This window comes from Nelumbo lutea, chromosome 4, assembly GCF_056320005.1.
Source record: "Nelumbo lutea isolate HS-2025 chromosome 4, American lotus-T2T, whole genome shotgun sequence".
Taxonomy (NCBI): domain Eukaryota; kingdom Viridiplantae; phylum Streptophyta; class Magnoliopsida; order Proteales; family Nelumbonaceae; genus Nelumbo; species Nelumbo lutea.
The window spans coordinates 19,286,002-19,305,530 of record NC_142687.1 but is presented as its reverse complement, the minus strand read 5'-3'; the positions used below and the strand labels follow the sequence as shown (position 1 = coordinate 19,305,530).

General features: G+C 42.4%; 2 protein-coding genes across 2 annotated transcripts; both read right to left on the bottom strand.

Annotated features, from left to right (window-relative positions):
* Positions 1-14: 14 nt before the first annotated feature.
* Positions 15-5,058, bottom strand: LOC148854379 (putative LRR receptor-like serine/threonine-protein kinase At1g74360). Its single transcript, XM_088982545.1, has 2 exons — positions 4,860-5,058; positions 15-3,349 (listed from the first exon to the last, which is right to left on the bottom strand). Exons 1-2 carry the CDS (start codon positions 4,918-4,920, stop codon positions 162-164), a joined length of 3,249 nt encoding a protein of 1,082 aa, XP_088838671.1. The 5' UTR covers positions 4,921-5,058; the 3' UTR covers positions 15-161.
* Positions 5,059-9,497: 4,439 nt separating this feature from the next.
* On the bottom strand, positions 9,498-13,472 carry LOC148854378 (Tetratricopeptide repeat (TPR)-like superfamily protein). Its single transcript, XM_088940905.1, has one exon. It carries the CDS (start codon positions 11,869-11,871, stop codon positions 10,051-10,053), a length of 1,821 nt encoding a protein of 606 aa, XP_088797031.1. The 5' UTR covers positions 11,872-13,472; the 3' UTR covers positions 9,498-10,050.
* Between the last annotated feature and the right edge of the window lie 6,057 nt (positions 13,473-19,529).

The following is a 19,529-nucleotide window of genomic DNA, read 5'->3' as shown; positions in this document are numbered from 1 at the left end:
AAAGGTCTTCTGTATGATCAAAATTTGTAACTTCTTCACAAAAATGAATGAAGAATGCATGTGTATCATATCTGTGTTACATGAAAGGAAAAAAAAAATGTGTACAAAATTTCAAATATTGTGAATTAATGAACAATTTCAGGCACCAGACCAGCTACATGCTAGCAGCTGGAAATCTTGATCAACGTGGCTAAAACCTGCTTCATATTCGGTCTCTTGTGGGGCGCCTCCGCCGTGCAGCGCAAACCAATCCTCAGCAACTCACACATCTCCAGTGCCCCTTCGGCAAGCCCAGATCCTAGAACCACCACCGGAACCATGGTTCCGTCCACCTCTGGCCGTCCGTCCCCAATAACCCTTCTGGCCCACTCAACCAGGCACTCTTCCCCTCCATCAACAGCCCGCCTTGCAGTCGCCAACTCCATGGCCAGTACTCCAAAGCTGTACACATCGCCCTTGGTCGTCGCCTTCCACGTCTGCCCATACTCCGGTGCAACATACCCCACTGTTCCGGCCACCATTGTGCTCACATGGCTCTCCCCAGCACTGACCACCCTGGCTAGCCCGAAGTCCGTCACATGTGCCTTGCCATGTTTATCAAGCAACACATTGCTGGCCTTCACGTCCCGGTGTACAATCGGCGGGAAGCACTCATGGTGCAGAAATACCAGAGCCCGAGCCACACCAATGGCCACTTCAATCCGCCTCTGCCATGTCAGTCTTGTCCTGTCGGACACAAGATCCTCCAAGCTCCCACCTTCCATGTACTCATAGACCAGTAGTTTCTCTGACCCATATAGGCACCACCCATAAAGCGTTACAAGATTAGGGTGCGGCCACCCAAATCCATTGCCGCTCAATACCTCCATTTCTGCCCGGAATTCTCTCTCCCCTTCGACACCTTCTCTCTGTAGCTTCTTCACTGCTACATCTCTCCCGTCAGGCAAGACGCCGCGGTACACCGTTCCAAACCCACCCTTACCTAATATCCTCTCCGCAGAAAAGTTGCCGGTGGCCGTGAGTATATCGGCGTATGTAAATGCCGTTTTATCTAATCGGATAACCTTGACGGAATCCGATGTCCCTGATGATAGTGCACAAGAGGAACACGACACCTTGTAATGCCTGTGCTCTGTATCCTCCAGCAAATACCCCGACGACTCAATCGGATCTCTAACCATTGTGTAAACGATGACGGAAAAGATTCCGCATATCAAGAACGCCATGGTCAAGACTAGAAAAGCGAAAAATGTTGCTTTACTTATGATCGGTTTCTTCGGCCTCTCCATGGTCTTTCCATCCCCCTGTTTGCCTGGTATGGTTTTGTTTATGAAAGCTGGGAGACGTAGAAGTGGGTCACCAAGGAACGACTCCTCTTCAAATGTTGCCAATTGTCCCGTGGACGGGATTTCACCAGAGATGAATGGATTGTATGAGACATTGAATTTGTTCAGCTCGTTCAAACCATTCAAGCTTGCCGGAAACTCCCCCGAGAAATTATTGTAAGACAAATCGAGATTCTGTAAGCACTTGATTTTCCCGATTTGCATTGGAATTTCACCAGAAAATTTGTTGTGGGATATGTTAAGAACTACAAGAGGCAACTCTGCAATCTCCCGTGGGAGTTCTCCAGAAAATGCATTCATTCCGAGATGGAGGAGACTGAAATTCTTCATCTCACCAATTTGTGGAGGAACTCCGCCTGAAAACTGATTTCCACTTAACTGGAGATAGCCTGATATCTGAAATGTCCAAACTACTGAATTACCAGCACAGATTGGGAAAAGGCCATGCCCTTTGAGTAATCGATTCCAAATGCTTCCACAACTCTTCCCAGTGAGGATTGTATATACAAAGCTGAAAGGCGGATAGTCTGCTGGAATCCATCTCTTCATCGCCAGACATTCACCGGAACCAACTATGACTCCGTTGGACTCTCTGTTGGACTTGAATGTTGGAGTGGCATTTCGGCCAATATGTGCCAATTCCGGTGGGATGCACCCAGATAATCGGTTGTTGGCAAGGTTTAGCCATAACAAGCTACTGCAATTTCCGATCTCCCGAGGAATTGCTCCTGTTAGTGAATTGTTTGCAAGCATCAACCATAAGAGAGAACTCAACTTTCCAATCGTAGAAGGAATCTGTCCAGTTAGTCTATTGAATGAAAGGTCAAGCGCTTGGAGAAGTGGTAAGTTTCCCAATTCTGGCGGTATACGGCCAGAGAATTGATTGAAGGCAAGGATCAAGAACTTTAGTTTCGGCATTGCAAAGAATTCAACCAATAACGGCCCAGAGAAATTGTTGTAGCTGAGGTCTAATCGACTTAGATTCGGCAATTTGAGGATTCCTGAAGAGTGTATTCCTCCTGTATATGAATTTCCATGCAACAAAAGAAATTGCACCTGCTCAAGTTTTCCAAATATATTCTGTATATCTCCTCTAAACCCATTTTTGCTAAGGTCCAGAAATGTCAACCTGCTGCAATTTATCAATGATTCTGGAATTTCTCTTGAGAAATTGTTCCTTCCTAACACTAGAGCTTCAAGGTTTGACAGTAGTCCAATCTCTGGGGGAAACTTTCCTGTGAAATTATTTCCCCACAAATTCAAATATACCAAATCTTTGCACTTGGAGATTTCTTTCGGAACTTCGCCAGATAAGTAATTTTCTGATATGTCTATATATTCTAGACTACAATTCTCGTTGAAGATGGATGCTGGAACTTCTCCACCTAGTTTATTCTCGGACACCACGAACTTTCTCAGCCTTGAAAACTCATACGAGAAATTTCCACTGAAACCATTCGAGCTGAGATCAACATGCTGCAAGCTCCAACAATTGTCAAAGCAATTATTAATGCTGCCAGTGAGGTTATTTGCAGAGATGTTGAGAACGACTAATCTGTCGCATATTGCAGGAAAACTTGATTGAATTTCACCATGGAGTCTATTAACGGATAGATCCAGTGTCTCTAAGCTGGTGAGTCCAGTCAAGTTCAAGTCTCCTTCAAGGATGTTATGAGAGAGGTTTAGATATCTAAGCTTTTTGCATCGACTCAAATCAGCTGGAATTGGACCGTCAATGGTGTTCTTGGAGAGATCAAGCTCTGAGAGTTGGGTTAAAGCAGAGAAGTGTTGAAAGATGCCCCCAGAAATGTTGTAGTAAGAGAGATTGACTCCGGTAACTCGTGCCCCATTGCAAGAAATTCCAGGCCAAGAACAAGGAGATGAACTTCTGTTCCATTCAGTGTATGGACCTTGATTTACCGGATTGTTTTCTATGAGAAACTTCTTCAGCCGTAGCAAAACTTCCTTGTCAGTCTGTAGAGAAACAGAAGCCACTATCCGACCTGTTTGGAGGAATTAAACTCAATAAGCAAATCACTAACCAATAGAAAATTTTCAATCTAAGTTCTATCTAGAAAGCTTCAGTCTATTGGGTATAACCCGACCCTCTTTGATATGAATATTGGATTTATTAAAATACCCCTAATGTTTATAATATCTTAATAATTGAATCTGTTGTTGTAAGGCATATTGGTGTATGTATCATACTATTATGTGTTGAATTTTATAGTGTTTTAAATCTTATATGTAAGATAATTGATAGTTTTAATTGAATAATTGGAAATTTTGATATTTATTTATATTATTCATTATATAGGTATAACAGAAAATAACAAAAAAAGAATCATATATGGATTTTGGACCCAACTGGTTTCACCCTCAAATGCGGGATGATGGAATTAAGAAGGATTTTACATTTTTATGTATGAGTGGGGTTTGGATTGGGAGGTTGAGATGAATTAGAAAAAAAAATCCAAATCGACCCTGTTGCCATCCAATTCTGACACGTGTCATTGTTTTCATTTTTGTATAGCAACAATAAGAAAATTATCCAAAACGGGCCTCAGATCAAGGGACTGAGGGAGAGATAGATGGGATTGATCTGATACCAATTCTATGGTGGTTCCTTCTCAACATCACAAAAAAGAAATGGGATACTTGGACGGAGAAAACAACGAGAGAAACGGGTGGAAAGAGAGGGAATAGCATTCGTCTGATCTTGTTTCAGCTCGGATCTGAAAATTTGAGCACCGCAGTACTCTGTTTCCCTGCGTCAAACTTGATACGCAGATTTTCATTCGGATTCCACCGTCTGGAACGGAAAAAAGAAAAGAAATCTGCCCAGATAAACAAAGGGAATCTAGGCAAGAGGTCGGATAACTTGGATTAGATCAAATAGTAAGCGATTGATATGGCCACGAGACGACACTCTTGACTCTATCCCCCGACAAGCGAAGCGAATATTACCAGAGACTCGGATGGTCTCGGCTTTCGTGCGGACTGATTCTTTTGCTATTAAAAAGTTTCAGAGTTCGCGCTAAAATCTGACGAGGATCGTAACACAGACGAACTCGCATATCGGTTGGGAACCGCCAACTTCTCCGCCTCCCTGACAAGTCGTATATAAGTTTCCCCTGCACCACCGCAAATCGTGATTTGTTGTAACGCAGACGGGTGCAAGGGGTTTCAGTGGATGGTTTCCAGCTCAGATGGATGACAAAGCCGGCCGCCACCGACCAAACGGAAGCAATTCGCATCAGAACTTACTAATTAATACAGGACATACCCAGAATAAGAAGAAACGGAAAACGTATGAAGAAAAGGCATTAAACCAGAAGCAGCATGTTAAGTTAGTGCATGCTTCATGATGATGGAGCTTATTTATTCTTAAATTATATTACAGACTTCGTAATATAACTGGTATTACTATTATCAAAGGATGAAGCTTTTGCCGATCAAGCTAGAAGAACTTAAAAATTGAAAAGAGAGAGAAAGAGAAACTTCGATACATGCCTGTAAACAGTATTAAGGAAAATAGTAATAAGAAACGCCACTCTGTTTCTCCTTCTCTCATGATCCGTCCTGTCCCCTTCTTCCTTCTCTTCTTCTCTTATTCTGCCTTCCCTTCTTCAACGTCGGGTCAGCTCCAACCCCTCAAGATTTTTCATCGAATCAGCTTCCAAAATTCTTACACGAATTTCAGAGATTCCAACGTTTTAGAATGTCGTTGAAGCAGAATAGGCTGAATAGCCTGCTCGCTGCTAACCAAGCTTGGAGGAAACGCTCGACGTTCGTCGTTTAACTTTATTTTCTTGAATTTTTTTTTTCAATTTTTTAAATTTTAATCTCCAGCCTTTAATTACTAATAAGTTTTTCTATTGTTGATGTCTTGATGGTGCTAAAATATTGTCAACACCGGATACTTTGGTCGCAGTTTCAGAAGAAGTTGCGGACGAGCCGCCCATGTTGACCCTTTTTCGGCTCGGACTGGTTTTTGCATTCAAGTCAGCTGACAGCTTCCTGAACAAGACTCGGGACGGATCGGACTGATGAACTGATAAAACCGTGAACCGGTGGGAATTCCGGTTTTACGTCCGGTCTGAGCCTCAAAATTACTAAACGAGCGGTCTTGGTCTAATAAAAGGATAGTGTGGACGCAAGATTTGTTTACAGTAGATGACAGGTAGAAGAATGAGAGAAACATTTTGGTTGAGAAGAGGAGGAATAGAAACGCTTTGAGAGTTGAAACGTGAGGCCCCCGCAAGCATGTGATTGAGCTTGGGCCCACCTCTGTTTTGAGTGTGAATGAGCAAGACGGGGTTTCTGTAGTTTGGGCCGTATGGATTGGGGCACCAGACGGTCCAGGCCCACACCTGGGTCCTCTTCTGGTCTTCTCTCTGTCTCTAGTCAAGCGTATGCTTAACACCAGCGCAAAGAGTGTTGACTTGTGATTGAACAGTGATGAGCGCGTGAACCAACAAATGGGGGAGGGCTCATCGCGTCGGATGCTGCGCCGATTCACCTAATCGAACAGTGATTAGCGCCTGCGCCGCGGCTGTTCAAGTCAAGACTCAAGATCTGACCCAGCAGGGTAATGAACTAATGATTGAAGCACAGTTGCACAATGTATGTGCGCATATTTTATCAAACACCTACGGTGGTGGTCGGCTTGAAGTGGTGGGTCCCAATAAAAGAGGCTTTCCCAACTTCCCATCTAAAAAATTTTGTGGTGGATAGGCTGTAAATAGATACAGGGGCGCAGATTGAAAAGGATGGATCCAGGGTGCACAGCATAGTAACCTGGGTCTCTCACCCTGTATTAATTGTGCATCAACCAATCAACCAACCAAATTGTGTATATTATAAAGATATAGAAAGGGCTTCATTTCAATTCATTGACTAATCAGAAGGATCTCTAATTGTGGAATAAAACCCTAAGAAAACGATATTCAAAGGCAAAAACAAAAGGAAGAAAAAGAAAGCCAAGTTGTTTTCATGGTCCCTTAGTTTAAGCATGAAGCCTCCCAGTGTATATGTGTGCGCGTGCGTTTATTTAATATGAATTTAAAATGGTCAAATAAAGGCGATGATTTCTACATTTGTTGGCCTGGGCCCATCCATTTGCTAATGATTTTGTTTATCAATTTAATTAATTTAACATGTAAATAAGAGTCCAATGAGCCAGAGTATTCCTCTATCTTCTCTAACCTCAGATGGGTTTCCTATGTTATATACACGTGTGCATGAATTTGTTTATGGTTATCTTATGACATCACCCTCACATAAGCACAGAATCTGCTTATCTGAGGGTGAGATCAAGACTCAAGAGAAGCCAAAATTGGTGCAGCATTCTGCATTCCTCTCTTCTACACACTCTGGAATGAGGTCAAGCTCCTCTGCAACATTATTTTTTCCCCTTCTTTGAAAAGAAAGAGAACTGGTGCAGAAAATTCAACTATTGACACGCTGTCTCCACATAAGCATGACATTTTTGAATCATTTCTCTGAGGAAATATCCTCATTGAAAAATATTTTGTTTTGAACTTCATCTCCGCAATATTTTGTTTTCAATGGGGTAGTTTCTGAGTTCTTTTACCAGATTCACGTAAGCAAGCAATGAGCAACAGGATAACAAGTGGAAGCTGCTCCAATCAAACCCAGTTCTAGAATGATACTACTTTTGGATTGCTGTGTTCACATGACATGTGCATTTTGTCTGTTTGTCAATTGTCAATATAAATTTAGAACACCCCCCCGGCACCCTCACCTACCCACCCACCCACAAATATCTGAATTTCAATTTACAATCCATACGGTTTAGAAGACTCCTCATCTGTAGACAGCACTCAACAGGAATTAGTGGAACCTCCTCTCCTGGGTCAATAATCGACCCAAAGGATTGTGTCCGTACATCTGAAACTCCCTACTAGGACAAAACATATTTCATAACTCCTTTGGCATAGCTTCATGATATTGCCTACCTACAAGCTAATTCTGCTTAAAACTTTGGTGGCCTACCAATTCCCAAGTATTGACCAAGTGACCCATCCAATTGCAGTAATGATGGACCTGGACCTAAGCCCTCTCCATTTCCGGTGGAGACCACCGGCCTAGAGGAGGGTAGCCCACCCATAACACCACCCCACCCCTGGTGAAGGCGGGATTCAATCCCAAGTACCCACTAAGTGTTTGTGAAATCTCACGTTGAGATGATGTTTACAAAACACCTTGTGAAAATATTGGTTTCAGTTTTTTAGTTTTATTCAGCGTGTGTTTTGTTTGATAGGAGTTTATTAAAATACTATCATGTCATCGTAAAATCAGCATTTCTTCCATCATATTCATCTGCGTGTTGATATTTATAAAAGTGGGTTTTTATTTATATGTACATCAATTGTTGGGAGAAGATTTATTTTAATGTTTCCCCCAACAATTAAACATTTATTTACTATTCCGCTGATGTGGTGCCTAATTGTCCATAAATAGTTTATCAAGTACTTTTCTCATTTTTGAAGACTAATCAAGTACAAACCATGGATTTCAAAATCAGACCGGACAGGAAAAACCAAGAACCGATCAGGTGATTAGTTATGTTTTACCCCAAAACTGCTATTTTATCAAAAACCGTTGATTTGGTCAGCAAATGACTATCATGGGCAGTTGAACCGTTTGAACCATCCAACGGTTTGGCCGTTTTTATTTTTTTTATTTTTTATCAAAATGGGTCATCCATTCGATTTGAACTATTGAACCGTTAGACCCAGAAACGGTTCAATTTATTTAATAAACGGAAGCTATACTGGACACATACTCAATGTGTTGAGAAGTACCAATAAATCTGGAAAGCACACTTTTGTTGCTCATTTCTGCAAATCAAGAAGTCACAAACAAGTTTTGCTGATATGGCCTCCTCAAAAATTGCAGAAATGGGCAATGCTTCTGTTAAAAAATGGCATCCAAAAAGACCTGCCGTGTTGGCCATGTGATTATGTATCTATATCTATCAGCTTTCAAGTAGGGCTGATGTGGACAACACAGTACAAATCGACCCAAACAAGAAGCCAAGTCTCCTAATGAATAGTTTTTCTTACGTGTTGGCCAGGAAAGGGTCCCAAGACAAGAAATCCTACATGACCCGTACCAAAAGTCCTATTCTGTAGAATATAATATACCCCATATTTAATTGGTCCAAAAGGTAGTAGCAAGGCAACTTGGAAAAGAATGGGCGGCCTACGGACCACACAGCCCTATTGAACAGTAGGGCTTCTTTCTTTTTGTAAGATAATATCACACACCTCATCAGCTTTGAAGGTTCACTTGACCAGCATACACTTTTAGGGAGGGAAAAATGCCTCCATCTAGGTTTCTGGCCACTCCTTGCACGAAGGGGAATAGCTTTTCAAAAATCAAAATCAGAATAAGACCGTCGCTGAAAGTTCTAGATGACTTGCTACCATAAATATGATGTGTACATAAAAAAAAAATGATGATAACTGATGAAGATTCCTAAGCTCCCAATATATCTATTTTTCCTCATCTGTGGAATGGTCAAGTAACCCCACTTATCTAATTTCCTTATTCAACTACTAGAGCAGGTAAGAAGATAAAGACACACTGAAACCTAATAGAAGATTCATCCTCGATGGGTTTGCTTAATTTACCTGCCGCTGAAACTGAACCATAACTCTTTATCAGGTTTGGTGGATTGCTTCCAAAGTAGATTTTAAATTTACATGGTTAGCAAGCAAGTAATACAAAATCCTACTGCATCAATACTTTAATAATATATGGGTATTTGTATATATTCTCTGATTAGGATAACACATTGAATGGTGATTATCGAGGCTGGAGAGGCATAAAAGTTTTTTTTTTTTTTATGGTTTACCCCTTGAAGGAAATTTTGAAATCATTGTTATGGCTATGATAAAATATTATTAAGGTAACACGGATGGAAATGCATAACAGGTTTCCATGATTTACCCCTTTTATAAAAATTGAAGAGCTACACAAAAGGCAAAAACTGATTTAAAATAAAGTATAACCATATAGTTATTATAAGCTGTTGCTCACAAGTCACATGCCAAAACAGTGTCCACAGAAAAAATAAATAAATAAATCTTATTCATATATGTATAGAATAGAAATGACATCTACACTCAATACCCAGGAAATTTATCTTTATTTATGGTCATCCTTAAATTCAGCAAACAATATGTCAAAAACTAACACAGAACTGAATATACAGAAGCAGGAACGTACAAGTACAAAGGAATTCTCCCACTGATTACCATGGTTTTAACAATGACAATGGTTACACAATATGCAACCTGCTTTCTCCATTATGTGTACATGCACTGATGCACTTGATAGGCCTTTTGCTAATTGTATACACCTAATCGTTTAATCACATGATTAAAAATAAAAACTCCTGATGCTTTGGCTGAATGTCATACATAAACAAAGAACTATTAGCCCCAGTAAGAACAATCGAACTCTCTTTTGTTCAGCATGGTCAGTCCAAGCAGCAGTACCAGAAGTATTATGAGCGGATGCTTCCTGAAATGCTACTTCACATGACCTGACAAACATAGCGTTTGCAACTGAAATTCTTTTTGGCATAAAAACCATGCTTAGCAACATCGCCATCAAGAACAGTTAAGCTGGCTATATCCAGGTTAGCAACCAAAACCAGTTATCCATTATTTTAATAATCTGCCTTTGGCACGAAACCAACTTGCTTAAGATGATAACCTAATGTATCAATCATATTATATATCCAGCTCGATTGTGGGTGGGATCTACCATGTACAGTGAAGTCATGAAACTCATCATCCACTTCAATAGAACTAGTCCCAGATGGCTTCCGGGTGCCTGTATTTTTCATCTGCAACCTCACCTTAGCAACACCATCCCAGTGGCCTGCTGCGGCATATATATTGGACAAGATAGCATAACTACCAGCATCCGAGGATTCCAGTTTTTGCATGTGTACAACCTCCTCTGCAATATCAACATCATTATGCATCCTGCATGCTCCCAAGAGGGTTCCCCAAATGACAGCATTTGGCTCCATAGGCATGTTCTTCACAAGCTCAAATGCTTCCTTCAAATGCCCCCCTCGTCCAAGAAGGTCAATCATGCAACCATAGTGCTCAACCTGGGGAACAATCCCATAGCCTATTTCCATTATAGAGAAGTAATGTTTACCCTCCTTGACAAGACCTGCATGGGTGCAGGCACACAAGACACCAATAAAAGTGAATCCATCAGGTTTTACACCCTCTTGTTTCATCCTGGAGAAAAGCTCAAGGGCACTTTCACCATGCCCATGCCTGGCTAGTCCTTGAATAATGGCATTCCAAGACACCACATCCCTCTCAAGCATTCCATTGAAAACACTAAGTGCGTTGCTTAAGCTCCCACATTTTGCATACATATCAACCAAGGCATTGCATACCTTTATGCTATATCTCAATCTACTCCTCTCAATTGAGATATGAACCCTTTTACCAAGACCAAGCAAACCGGATTCAGCACAAGCAGCCAAAATACTAATAAAGGTTCCGTCATCAAGCTTCAATCCAGACATCTCCATTTGATCATACAAGTTAAATGCCTTCTTGGCAAGTCCTTTCTCAGCATAACCTGATATCATTATGGTCCAGGAAACCAAATTCTTCACAGGCATCCTATCAAACATCATCTTAGCCATATCCATGTCTCCTGCTTTGCTATAACCCGTTATCATTGTTGACCAAGACACAACATTTCTTTCTGGCATAGTTCCGAAAAACTCAAAAGCCGTATCCATTTCTCCAGCCTTCACATATCCATCCAAAATAGCATTCCAACTCACTGCATCTTTCTCAGGCATTTTGTCAAAAAGTCGGCGAGCTTCTTCCAACTGTCCACCCTTAACCAACCCCGAAATCATGGAATTCCAGGAAACAACATCGCGGTCTGTCATTGCTGCAAACACCTTCCTTGCAGCATCGACACCACAGGCGCCACACTTGGAGTAGGTATCGATAAGTGAATTGGGCACAAAAATGTCGGAATAAAAACCAAATTTTTCAATGTGGGAGTGGATCATTTGAACCTGGCGCAATGCAAATTGGCCTGAACAAGCCTTGAGAAGAAACGAATAGGTGAAGTTGTCAGGGAATACACCATTCTTTTGCATATCAAAGAAGATGGAAAAGGCAAGAATGGATTGGAAATTCTGGGTGCAGGCTCTGATGAGTGTGTTATAGAGAAGAGTATTGGGTTGCTGAATTTGGTTGAAAACGTTAACTGCTAACATCACCTGGCGAGACGAAGAGAAGGCTTGAATAAGCGTGCGAGCCATAAAAGGATCTTGATGGAGATTGGCTTTGAACATCTGGGCTTGAATTTGCTTCAAATGAATGAGGTTTGAACATTCCGAGAGCTTTTGTTCGAGAAGTCTTCGTTTGGAGACCCATGTGGGAGTTCGAATTGCTGTGGACATTATAGGTGTATCTACTGTCACAGAAGTGATAGACATGGAACAGAGAGGTCTTCGCGCATTGTGGAGCAAAGACAAGAGAGCTCTACTATAATAATGCGGGCTAGTAAGAAGAAGGGAAAGAAAGGGAGAGAGCTTTTATATCTTTGTGATGTAGAAGCAGCAGCTCAGTTATCTTCTTCAATCCAGTGAGCAGTGACCAGTTGTGATATCTGATAACACCCACACACCCCTCTCCCACCTGATAAGGTTTCATCGGACTTGCGTGTCTCGGAACTCGATACGACTCGGTCGTGTTAACTAACTCACGAGGTTCGAACATGTGTCCAGATTTTCATAAGTGGCTATTTGGAATTTGGACTGAAGTCACTGACCCCCTATATTTTGTTTTGCGACAAAAACTCACAAAAACCCCCCTTTTGTTAGCCCTCTATTAAAATCCACCGTTACAATATTTTTTAATTCTCATACTACGCTTGTATTTGAAAAAAAAAAAAAAAAAACTGTTCATCTTCCTCGTCTCACAAGGCAGCGGGCTTCATGTGAAGTCCTCCCTCTCTCTCCCCTTCCCCTTTCTCTCCTCCCCTTTTTTCCGATTTCCCCTATTTTCCGTTCCTTGCAGATGGAGATGAGAGTGAGACCCTTTTCCGCCACCTTCCCATCATCGATCACAGCGATGACATGGGCATTCCTTATCGTCGACAACCGATGTGCAACCACGATTGTTGTCCTCCCCGAACAAGCACGTTCGAGGGCCTACTAGATGCATTTTTCCGACTTGGTATCTAGCTCCAAACGGTTCAGTAGCTTCTCGAAGAACCCTTTTTTGATCCGTTATTGATAGTCTTATAGATAGAATCCACACTCTCTCAATTCTAGCAAATCGAGAGACAGAGACGGAGCTTCTTTAGATGAAAATTTTGAATTTTCTTCTTCCTTGCTCTCATCATCACCTGCTTCATCTTCCTTCTTCACAGTGTTTTCTTTCTTCCCTCTTTGATTCCCAAAATCAATAAACCGATCTAGTCAGTTCTTCTCTGTTTCCTGGTCTCTTCTCCTCCACTAGCGACTAAAATAGGATTGAACCAAGAAAATAGATATGGGCCAGACCCAGTACTCCGAGAAATACTTCGACGACACTTAAGAATACAGGTATCGAAATTCCTCTCTGGGATCATGAAGAAATCGAATCCAATTTACGTTTTTCGCGATTTGATTATGGTTAGTTACGCACCAGGATTTCAAAAATTTCTCCGATTGTATCTTTTGTCAGGCATGTGGTTCTTCCTCTTGAAGTGGCCAAACTGCTGCCGAAGAATCGTCTTCTCTCTGAAGTAAATAGGAACGAGAAAAAACGAAGAATCAAATCTAACTGAAGACATGGTTCAAAGAATTCATGAAAAGCATAAAATGAGTGTTAATTTGTATTTTGTTTATCAGAATGAATGGAGGGCGTTCGGGGTTCAGCAGAGTCGAGGATGGGTTCACTACGCGATCCATCGTCCCGAGCCACGCATCATGCTCTTTAGGAGGTCATTCAACTACCAACAGCAGCAGGAGAACGAGGCTCAACAGCACATGCTCGCCAAGTGAATGTTAAATTGTTAACCCAGAAAAGCTTCCCCCAGAGGAAGGAAACGAAACCCTTTCCCTTTCCCTGCTTATACAGGATTAAAAAATATTGCAACGATGAACTTTAACAGAAGGTTAACGGAAGGGAGTCTTTGTCTCACAGTACAGAGGAATCTTTATCGCAAAACAAAATACAGGGGTCTTTGTATAGACCCCATAATACAGACGGGTCTTTATAATTTATCCTACAAAATATGAGATTTTTCACTCTACATATTTGTATAAACCCCATAGTGCAAATACGTATAATGCAAATACATACAAAATATAAAATTTTTCACTCTACATATTTGTATTTGTACTCCTTTACTTATTTGTATTTATACTCAGTTTGGAAGGTATACAAATGCAAATATGTAGAATGTAAAATCTTATATTTTGTATGTTCTTGCACTATACATATTTGCATTTATACTCCTTTCCAACTGAGCATTTGCACTGTATGTATTTGCATCAAATTGATTTCCAAAAATTTTAATAGACGAAAAAAATCAGAAATGAGCAAGCTTAACTTAAGCACCCAACGAATCTACTGTTTATCTTTTGTCATATTCGCGACTTTAGAAGGCCCATGACATGACAGTCCTTGCTTCATTGATAGAGGTGTCAATTAGATCGGATTTGGTCCAAGCCAGTCACATATGAGTCTATTACAAATGGACCTGAACCAGTCCAGTTAAATGTCTGGACCGTCCAATCTGTTAAATTTGATTTTAATTAATCCAAACCTGTTGCCATTAACACTTGTACTTTTATCTCCAATCAATAGACTGGATATTGGTTCAATCTGACGCAATCCAATATAAACCCATTATGGATGGATCAGGTCCAATCCAATCTAATAAATAATTTGGACTGATCCAATTCAATATGTTTTATTGGTCCGTCCAATTCATTTAAATTGATTTTGATGTAAACAGGGTCCAACCCAAAATCATTCCATTAACACCCCTATTCATTGATGCACTTTTTTTTTATCAATAACACTTTTATTAAATCATCAATAGAAGATTTACGAGAGGAAGACAAACACAGTTATCTTCCAAGAGCAACAAAGAACCTCAAGAAAAGGAAAAAAAAGAAAAAGAAAAAAACACTAAAGTTATAGCTTAGCCCAATACAGTGATTCCCTTTCTGCCCCTTGTTTACCTAAACCGTCAACTAGGGAATTAGCCGATCTTTTAACCTAGCATGTCTTAACTTCCATCTCCCACACCAGCCACTTGAATTTCCTCCTCTCATTGTTGTACTTCCATAAACCATTGTGATCTTTAATCAGCCACCCTATCACCACCTCTGAGTCCCTTTCAATTATGAATTTCCTGATGTTCAACTCCTTAGCTTTCCGAACTCTTTCCATAACTGCAAAGATCTCAGTTCTAAGGGAGTCACCCAATCCAATTGGGCTTGGGAACATGGCAGAAATGACCCCATTTTCATCCCTAAAAACACCCCCAATCCCCGATTGTCCCGGATTTCCCCTACTACACCCATCAAAGTTTAATTTCAAGAATCCACCAGGTGGAGGGGTCCAGCCACACTCATTACTGACTTGGTATGTGCGCAATTTGCAATTTCACCCCACTTCCTCAACATGTCATCCACAGTGTAATATGTGAATAGCTCCAAAGATTCCAGCCACTATATAGCCCTAATATGTATGATAGCCCTCAGATCTGTTGCTCCTCTCTCAGCTTCTGAGAATATCATGTAGTTTTTTCCTTCCCAAAGTGTCCAACATACTGTAACCCTTAATCCTCTCCACATAGTCCTTTCCCTTTTTATACGCCACCTGAAAAAAAAAAAAAAGAAGGGGAAAAAAGGCTATTCATTAATACACTTCAAACGCTCTACCTAGCATTGCACAACTTTTCGACTAGCAGAAATGGTTGCGTATTCGATCCAATGACGGTGAGGGGTCCCGCACTTGTTGCAACAGAGAAAGGTAGAGCCATCTCAATCTCCTATGAAAGTCTAGATCAGTAGATCTAGAACTCGAAGAAGAATTAAGACTTCAAAGCAAAGGGAACTGGGAAAGGTTTCAAGCTTTAAGCTATTGAAAGCATGGATAATATAAAGAAGAAAGTTGGACCCTTGTAAAGCAATCTCAACTCTCGAGATATTTTTGAAATAGCTCAACTCTAAAGAAGAAAGTTGTGCTCCAAACCAATTTGCCACTTGAATGACACCTTATTAGCCTTCTCGCCTAACAAACTAAGTTGTTTATATATTGTTTATATTTTATGTTTTCACTAGAATAAAAGAGAAAGAGAAAGTTCAGGGAAAGTTCTTCAGGAATTTCACTGAATTTCTAGACAACTTTCCCTCAACTTTCTGCCTTTCTCGCTGTCACAGAAAGAAAAGTTTCTATTTCTCTGATTGTCTATACAGCATTTTCTTTTCTTTTTTGGCTTCAATTGGGCTACACAAGGGAGGAAAGGCCTTACCAACTAGCTAGTTGGCACCTCTAGTTTGTCTCTATCAAACTAGAGACAACATTTTCAATCAATCTCAGATCTCCCCAACAACCAGTCGGAGTCCTTACCAACTAACAAAACCTTACAAACCAAAGAAAATTGATAAGGGTGGATTTGGCCCTCCAATGATATTGTGACATATGGCACCTCGGAACAACTAGGTGACACCCGGAACCACTTAGGCAACAACTTGCCTTATCCAAGTTGATGGTGTCCCGCCTGGCGGCCTGGCCCAGGCGCGACCTGGAGGCCTAGTCCTAGCATGACCTGGCCTGGGCGCAACCTGGCGGCCTGGCCCAAGCGCCGACCTGGCGGCCTGGCACAGGTGCCGACCTAGCGACCTACGAGACGTGCTCGTCGACAAATTCGGCATGCATATCCAAACAGTCCCACGATCCTTGGAAGTTGGCCCACGTGCCGAACGATTCGGAAGGTGGTCAATGTGCATGGCAGTTACCTCAGGGAATCTCGGACCACTTAGACGATTTCTCAGAAATCTCGAATGCAATGCGTGAAACCCATGCCAAACTATGCCTATATAAAGGCACCAACCCCAATGGCATAGGGGGGCAAGTAAGCATATTCTATCTCTCATACTTTGACATTTTTATCTCGCAGTCTACTATGAGAGTAGTGACTTAAGCAGCGAAACAACCTTGTCGGGTTAGCCACCCCAGGTCCTCTGACAAAAATTCCTTGTAGGTCTCTAAAGAACTACGAAGCTCAACAATCAATCCAGCTAGGCACTCTGGTCAGCTCGACACCTAATATGCAGCTCGACCCTCTGGTCAGATCAGCAACTAATAGGCAACTCGGTACCTAATAGGCAGCTTGGCACTCTCGTCAGCTCGTCACCTAACATGCCTAGCTCGACCCAGTCAACTCATCACCTAACCTGCCTAGCTCGGCCCAGTCAACTCATCACCTAACCTGCCTAGATCGGCCCCAGTTAACCCGACACCTAATCTGCCCCCAGCTCAAACCAAATGATGAGGTACTTAGCACAAAAAATTGATACATCACCAAAAAGTGATTCATCAATTAGCGTCGTCTGTGGGAAACGCTATAAAAAGTTAAACTCTCATCCTCCGAAAGGCTAAGTCCTCTTGTTTCAAAAAACTAAGTTCTCACCTTTAAGAAACTAAAAGCTCTCACTTTCTAATTTCCATTTTTTATGAACTCAAAGACTCTGCAGGAAGTTGATGGCCAACAGACTAAGCAGCTCTACCAACTTTATTTCAACTCGGATAAAGCCCCATCAGTCCTCTTCGCGAGGTACCCTCTACAAAGATGAGCTCTTCGTGGCTTCCGCATGAGTAGGCGGCCAACAGACTGCATGGACGCCCCTGCCGGTCGAGCATTCCAAGGCTCCCATGAGAGCTGGTGACCCAAAATCAGTAGTGTTGCCCCCGTAGGTCGAGCTCCTAGTAGCTTCTTGTAGGAGTGGATAACCGACGTCAATAACTAGGCTAATGTAGCGCAGCCGTAGCTCTAAGGTACTGAGCTGATAAAAGACATCGGCACCACATAAGACCCAATCGCCTCTTCGGCATGGGCAAAAGCAAAAATCAAGGAGAGTGGACTACGAGTCGCTCCTAGAGCCTAAGGGCTAAAGTGTCGAACTGGAAAAGATTTCGACACCACATAAGACCCAATCGCCTCTTCGACATGGGAAAAATCAATGGTAAAGAGAGTGGACTGTGAGTCGCTCCCAAAGCCTAAGGAATTGAATCGACACTTACGAGCTCATAGAATTAGTCATTTCAGGCCAAAAGGAGCAATCTATTCCCTTCGCCGAGTTACTTTTAGCTCGGGAGTGGGGGGCAAATGATGAGGGCGGATTTGGTCCTCCAATGATATTGTGACACATGGCACCCCGGAACAACTAGGTGACACCCGAAACCAATTAGGCAACAACTTGCCTTAGCCAAGTTGATGATGTCGTGGCCTGGCCCTAGCACAACCTGCCCAGGCGCAAACTAGCGGCCTGGCCAAGGCGCGACCTAGCGGCCTAGCACAGGTGCCGACATGGCGACCTGCGAGACATGCTTGCCGACAAATTCAGCATGCATATCCAGACGTGCTCACCGAATTCAGCATGCAAATCCAAACACTCCCACGATCCTTAGAAGTTGGCCACGTGCCGAACGATCCGGAAGGTGGTCAACGTGATTGACGGTTACCTCAGGGAATCTCGAACCATTTAGACGACTTCTCAGAAATCTCGGATGCGGTGCGTGAAGCCCACGCCAAGCTATGTCTATATAAAGGCACCAACCCCAATGGCATAGGGGGGCAAGTAAGCATATTCTACCTCTCATACTTTGTCATTTTTAGCTCGCAGTCTACTATGAGAGTACTGACTTAAGCATCGGAGCGACCTGGCCGGGTTAGCCACACCGGGTCCTTTGACATTGATTCCTTGCAGGTTTCTAGAGAACTACAAAGCTCAACAATCACTCCAACTCGCCACTCTGACCAGCTCGACAACTAATAGGCAGCCCGACACTCTGGTCATCTCGGCACCTAATAAGCAGCTCGGCACTCTGGTCAGCTCGGCACCTAATAGGCAGATCGGCCCTCTGGTCAACTCGTCACCTAACCTGCCTAGCTCGGCCCAATCAGCTCATCACCTAACCTGCCTAGCTTGGGCCAGTCAGTTCAGCACCTAACTTGCCCAGCTCGAACCAATTAACTCGACACCTAATCAGCCCCCAGCTAAGACCAAATGACGATGTACTTAGCACAAAAAAAATGATTCATCAATTAGCGCCGTCTGTGGGAAACGCTACAAAAAGCTAAGTTCTCATTCTCCGAAAGGCTAAGTCCTCTTCTTCCATAAAAATAAGCTCTCACCTTTTAGAAACTAAAAGCTCTCACTTTCTAATTTCCATTTTTTATTAACTCAAAGACTATGCAGGAAGTTGATGGCCAACAGACTAAGCAGCTCTACCAACTTTATTTCAACTCGAATAAAGCCTCATCAGTCATATTCGCAAGGTACCCTCTACAAAGATGAGCTCTTTGTGGCTTCCGTGGGAGTGACGGCCAACAGACTGCATGGACGCCCCTGCCGATCGAGACTTCCAAGGCTCCCATGCGAGTTGGTGACCTAAAGTCAGTAGTGCTGCCCCCATAGGTCGAGCTCCTAATAGTTTCTTATAGAAGTGGGTAACCGACGTCACTAACGAGGCTGATGCAGCGTAGCCGCAACTCTAAGGTGTTGAGCTGATAAAAGACCTCGGCACCACATAAGACCCAATCGCCTCTTCAGCATGGGCAAAATCAAAAATCAAGGAGAATGGACTACGAGTCGCTCCTAAAGCCTAAGGGCTAAAGTGTCAAACTGGCAAAGACTTCGGCACCACATAAAACCAAGTCGCCTCTTCGACATGGGCAAAATCAAGGGTAAGGAGAGTGGACTGCGAGTCGCTCCCAAAGCCTAAGGAATTGAATCGACGCTTACGAGCTCATCGAATTACTCATTTCAGGCCAAAAGAAGCAATCCACTCCCTTCGCCGAGTTAGTTTCAGCTCGAGAGTGGGGGGCAAATGATGAGGGCGGATTTGGCCCCCCAATTATATTGTG